Raw genomic sequence first — 6,521 nt, 5'->3', positions numbered from 1 at the left:
TTAAATCATGCACTTCAAGGCTTCAAATTAATTATCAAGTTTCGCTACGTTTTCAGACAGGATATTAATGAATCTCTATAGGCGTATGTTGTTCCCTGTTCAAGATTGATTGCTGTTCATAAAATATAACCCAAAAAAGAAAAAAGAAAAGTGAAGTTGAATTCTTTGGATATTCAAGCTATGAACATTATAGATGGTCTTTCATTTATCTGTAATGCTAGTACTGAAGAGATAACTAATTAAAGAGTTAAAGGCAGATAAACCACTTGTAGTACTGTTATTTGAACTTCACCCCCTTTTAGTTTTGTTGATGCGGTCCATTTGTCAAAATAATAATAATAATAATAAATAACAAATGAATAAATAAATAAATCTCCCTCTCTTTGAGGGTACCATGGTAAAAAAAAATCACTCCGGGGGTTATTCCTAAAAAAACAATTTTCTGTTCTTTTTAGGGTAAATTGGTCAAAAAAGTTGGCTCAAGTGATGTATTTGACAAAAAACAAATTTTTTTTTTCTTTCTTTGTGGTTAAAATGGTCAAAAGAAGTTGACGCTGGGTCTTTGTCAAAGCACAATTACAATTTTCTTTTCTCTGAGGATAAAATGGTCAAAATGGGTTAATCGCACAAAAACCTCCTTTGGGGTTTTTTTTCACATAACCCCCTTGAAACTTTGTTTATCTCACATAGCAACCCTAAATTTTGGGGGGTCTCACAAAACCGGGCTGAACTTTAAACCTTTTCTCACCAGCCCCCCACACCACCACCACCACCAAAACAAAACCAACCAAAAAAATGTAATTATCAAATATCTAAGAATTCCTTTAGAGGAGACCTTACATTGCCTATAAATGACAAATGAAAAAATTTGGAATTTTTCCTCTCAAGGAAAGATGTGATTTGCTGAATGTTACCCAACATCAATGCATTTGATATGAAGGATTTTGGGCCAATCAGCACCTCTCCATCAACGTCTCATTCCTGTTTCGGATCTTCATCTTTTTTAAAGACAATAGCATCTCTGACAATGACCGAAGCTCAAGAGATTTAGAAAGTTGAAAGCACTTGGGGGAAGAGAGAGTTTGGAGGCAAGAAGGCAAGGACTTTGGAATATTGATTAGAGATATCTCGAAGGAAAGTTGCATTTTGCAACAACCATAACTCAGCCTCGCCCTCCAAACTCCTACAATCTCCTATTTTCACCACTCTGACAGATGCAATTTTTTTAATATAATATGAACGACTGCGTAAGTTTCTATAGGGAATAAGGTTTTTTAAGTAGTTCTGGATGGAAAAATAATAGCATGGACTCTGTGTTAGGTCTAGAGATATGTGGCAACTTCTTGCCCATGCTGTGTTGTATATATGAAAAACAAACAAAGGAGCTCACAGAAATGGAACTTAATTTAAGATTGGATGAATAGGAAAAAAGTAAAGATACAAGTTGAATAAGGGTGAAAGTGTTATTAGACTGTTTGCACGGCATAAAATTAGTAGAAACATCATAACCAGTATCCAGGATGCAGTATTCTACGGTTCTATTTTAGAATAAATATGGTCAGTTCATGAACTTCTATCTTTTCATATCTTAGGTGGAGGTATAACAAAGGATTATATATTGCTGATCGTGAAAATTTAACCATAGGATTAGAAATATGCAGACAAGTAAGCAAGTGGAAGAAATGACTCCAAACAGTCACCTTAGAACAAAGGGAATGAACTTGTAAATTGGAAAGAACTGTTACCTCCAACAGTTGCAGACTGTTGTTTTATGAATATCGAAGCTTCCGCCTTCCACATCTCCATACATCACTACATTATGAATAAGCATAGCATAAGCATTTATCTGTAAGAAAAAAGTTCACACTGTAAATCAATGTATATATAAAAGCAAACTGAAACTGATGGTTGTACAAATGAATCCTCAAAATCCAACAGTAGCATAGAATCAATTGAACAATAGTATAAAACATGAAGATGAAAAGAATACCAGAAAACTTCCTGTCGGATGAAATAGGTAAGTCTCTTAAATCCTGTTTGCATGAAAGTGATCAACAAGCTGACAAAGGTGTGGTAAACAAAAGCTTCCACAGCTGAGGTCTTCATCATGTTGTCAAGGAAAATAACGATATATCAAATAAAAGCAGAGTATTACCTCCACAAAAAGACTACTCTCTCACACTGATCAGATATTGACAACATCAAAGCTCAGAAAACCCACATCAACAGCCAACATTTGTTAAGCAATGAGGCAACAGTAGCAGACTACACAATTATGAAATAAAAAGACAGATTGTATTTGGGGCAGTTCAAGATGTTCTTGTAACAAAACCCACGAAGCATGTTACAACAGAATGACCTAGCAAAGGGGCTAGACTGAATACTAATAAAGCACTCAATTTGAATGAAATGATTCTGCGCAGATTAAACTAACAGAACTTCCAATGGTTGTTGCAGTTTACACAAGTCACAAAAGTTGTCATCGGTTCATCAGCTGACCGAGTCTGCAACTGATAATAAGTGCATTTTCGCTGCCCACAACGACCACATTTGAACTGATCAGTAGTAGCCTTAGGAGCTTGTCCTCTCTCACAGTCAAATAATGCCTTCTCTTTAATCTGTTTATTTGCAAGTTTTCTCTCATCACTTGCCATCTCTTCAGGTGTCATATCAACTATTCTCTCCGGTTTCACATGCCCAAGAAGAACTCTTCTTCTGAAATCTGGGTTCTTGCTGTCCTTTAGATTGAACATTATTGATCTATACTTCATCTTGTGAGACCCATTTGAAGAACCAAATTTTTCGTACATAGCAGATTCCACAGTTACAGCTACACGAAATGGGTCACAAGCATCTACTTCATCCAAGATGTTCTTCACTTCATCTCTCTCACTCTCACTGGTCTCCTTATAAACTCTAGAAAAGGCCTCAGCAAGAATTTCACGAAGTTTATCTCTCAATGTGTCATTGCATTTAACTACGGATGACAACTTCGGAAAGCAAGCATGGTCCGATCCACTCCTTTCGGGTTTTTTAGTTTCTGTTTTGGTAATCCTCTCGGCCTTTAGTCCGTTGCTGGAACCAACTTTATTGACCTGCACACTCTGAGATCTTGATGTTATGGATTCGGATCTTGACATCTTCTCTCCCTTGAGAGGCTCTGTCCTCTCAGATTTAGCATCAGACTGCGAAGAACTTTGGGAGCTACCACTTTTCTTGTCCCCTTTTGCTGTTTCCTCAATGACAATATTTTTCCAAAAATTCAGTAAGTCAGAAGCAACTGCCTGAATCTTCTTCTGTGGATGCTTGGCAAGAGCTCGAAGACGTTTACCAACCTGGAATACAAGCAACTGCTGTTTAAATATACTATCCACAGTACAAGTACTTGTGCTCAACAACCATGAGCTGAAACAAAGCAGAGACAGCACTGAATACGAATATTAATACACTGCAACTATATGAACTTTTTGATAAATTATGGACCATGTTATATAAAAGATGTCATTTTAGTTCCACTGTATGTCAACCCACCTACTGAGCTATCCTCAAAGTAATTAAATACAGGTACATAGTTTGAATAATAGAAGAAAATGAAGGAGAACATACGGAAGACGACATAAAAGATTTACTAATATGAAAAAGCATGTCACAGTATGTCAAATGCCAAGGTGAGGAATTAAACAAGATTTTGATGTTATTTCCCTTTGCTGGGGAGGAGAGGGAGCATGGTAAAGGTTTGACTTGGAGACTTACGTCCACAAGAGAAATTACAGGATAGAAGATGGACAGGATAACTAAGGAAAAGGGATAAGCTTAAGAGAGCTTCAGAAAGATAATAGTTAAATATATGATGCGCTCAAAAATAAAGAAAAATATCCCAAAGGAGGAAAATCCTAATCACATAGAAATAATATAGGCCCCGTCAATGTTGGCGGCCTCTGTTGATTTACTTTCCCTTGTAAAAGTCTCGATTTATATTCCCGTTATTTTTAAACAGGCTCATAAACATAACTCAGTTTCAATTATGGGGAAAAAACAAACACAATGATGAAAATACCATCGACTAGACTTTCTCGTTGTCTTCAAGGTAGCTTAATCATGATCTTTGGATTATACTTGTGCAAGTAGGGCCTGACACCCAGAATCTTCCTTGACAAAGAATATTACCAACCTTAAACATGATTTGCAGTTAATTATGTAGAAATCACTTCCTTAACTGATCTACAAACTGTGGGGAAAAAAGTAATAGGAAAGCTCTTCAAAGCAAATTTAAGTGACCAGTCACATGGCATTTTTCAGAGTTACAGCTTTACCAAAATAATGATCAGTGATCAAATTACTATCACAAGGGACCTGCAAAATACACAACCGAAGTATTTAACTATTCTAATAATGATAATTCGCAGGATCAACCTTTTTTAAGCAAGAAAGAGAGAAAATTACAACCATGATATAATGTAAAGAAAATAATAGAATCAACAAGGAAAAATTATTGTATGCACTAAAGAAGCACTGAATATAAAATTTCAAACCAAAATTGGCACACAAAATAAATCATATGTAAGTTGGGGATATAATGTAATAACCAGAAGATTTTTTATGTAAGCAAGCTATTCAACACAAAAGAAAGAAATCCGCCAACTGATTGCCAATGATATTCACAAAACAAAGAAGGGCTTAAAGAGTAAAAATTAAATAGTTATAGTAAAATTATCCCATTGGATATCTAAAGTATTCCAAAAGACTGGTATCTACAAAATTTAGCATATGGTTTGATGATAAAACCAAGGTAATGGGACAAGATAAATTAGTTCAAAATATGCCGAAAGAATATTTATGAACAATATCACATGTTTTTGGAATTATCTAAGCATCGCTTGGGTGACAACTTTTGGAAGTTCAAAGCATAATAAAGAAATCAGAAGAGCAAAAAAGTGAAAGAAAATATATTAAGGAAAAAAGCAATAATCACACTTAAGAAACCTCAATAAAAGAGGAGGGAATAATAAATGTCCGCCAACACGATGTTCAGCAAAATGAGAAGAAAACCAATAGTAAAAATTCTAAATTATAGTATAATTATCCCATATGATATTTATACTATAGTGTTCCCAAAAAACTAGGATCTACAAGTATCTACTTTGATAATAAAACCAATGTATCGGGACAAGATTAATTGGTTCAAAATATGTTTAACAAGCGGTTATAAACAATATCAGAGGTTCTTTGAATGATCTAAGAATCGCTTGGGCAAGACTCTTTAGGAAGGCCTAAGCATAACAAATAAATCATTAAAGTGAAAAAAAAATTGAAAGAATTTATACCAAGGAAAAAAGCTATGACCACAGTCAAGCAACCTCAACAAAATCGAAAATGGAAACATCAAATGACCACATCATTCCGGTAACTCCGAGAACAAGCTAAAACTACTCCTAGCATAGCTAATAATGTTGTCCATTTTAAACACCACAATGCAGAATCCTCCAGTGATATCTGGAAACCCCACAAGACAAAATAAAGCATGCTAGCCACCTCCCTCTCCCCCCTCCCTGTGCATCATCCAATAAATTAACAAAACTTTTACTTTACACATCACTGGGTTGATGAAGAAAGAATTTTTTTGTTTGTTTTCTTAGCACCTAATGTTTAATCAGAACCAAACTTATATGAAATTATATGATGAACAAGGATGGCATCCTATAATTACATAGACCACTGTGCTACTACTAACTGCGTATTAGAAGTAACCACTGTGCTACTACTAACTGCATATTAGAAGTAACTTTTTTATATAAAATTACGGCGTAACTTGTAGAAAACCCCTCCACAATCTCTGAAATCCAACCATCTCTATCCAAAAAAACCCCAAATCTCCACCAGCAAACAAATCGAGGCGACCAAATCACAAACTTGAGCCCGATATCACTTAAAATTATCCAAATACCTGCGTTTTGACGAGAATGCCCATGGTGACCGGCATCTTTCTCAGCCTCTTGAGCGCGTCAACGCACCGATCCGCCTCCGGCGATCCTCCGGCCTCCGCCAAACGCGTCCGCGCCTTCTTCGCCGCCTCGAACGTCTCCAACAGCTCCTTCTCCATTGATCCGATCCGATTCGAATCGAGGAGGATGGAGATAGAAACCCTAGGAATCGATACAAAAATTGGTTTTTAGGGTTCCGACTCTAGCGAAGGAAAAGAGAGCGCATGTTGTTTGCTCCGTGGACTTTATACGGATACGTTGAAGTGAATCGGACGGCTGGTATGTTGACACGTGATGATTGATTGGATTGCTCCTGGTAAGTAGGTGTCAGAAGGGTAGGCACGTGAGGATCACGAGGTAGATAATAAATGGTATTTATCTATGCACGTGGAATTGAAAGACCCGAGTTTTCACCCCATAAGTTGTTGTCTGACATATGGACCCCGCGGGAGCTGGTTTCATTGTGATGTCCCCGTTGCGAGTCGGTTGCACTTTGAGGCAACTCTAAACAGATTCGGGTTTGCAGCTTCTCGGTTATCC

The 6,521-nt window shown here is 36.6% G+C and overlaps 1 protein-coding gene across 1 annotated transcript; it reads right to left on the bottom strand.

The window, feature by feature from the left end:
- LOC109842736 (transcription elongation factor TFIIS-like) lies at positions 2,205-6,192 on the bottom strand. Its single transcript, XM_020411608.1, has 2 exons — positions 5,945-6,192; positions 2,205-3,335 (listed from the first exon to the last, which is right to left on the bottom strand). The coding sequence occupies exons 1-2, from the start codon at positions 6,098-6,100 to the stop codon at positions 2,430-2,432; spliced, it is 1,062 nt and encodes a 353-aa protein (XP_020267197.1). The 5' UTR covers positions 6,101-6,192; the 3' UTR covers positions 2,205-2,429.

This window comes from Asparagus officinalis, chromosome 5, assembly GCF_001876935.1.
Source record: "Asparagus officinalis chromosome 5, Aspof.V1, whole genome shotgun sequence".
NCBI classification, from domain to species: domain Eukaryota; kingdom Viridiplantae; phylum Streptophyta; class Magnoliopsida; order Asparagales; family Asparagaceae; genus Asparagus; species Asparagus officinalis.
This window is presented reverse-complemented; position numbering and strand designations above follow the sequence as displayed.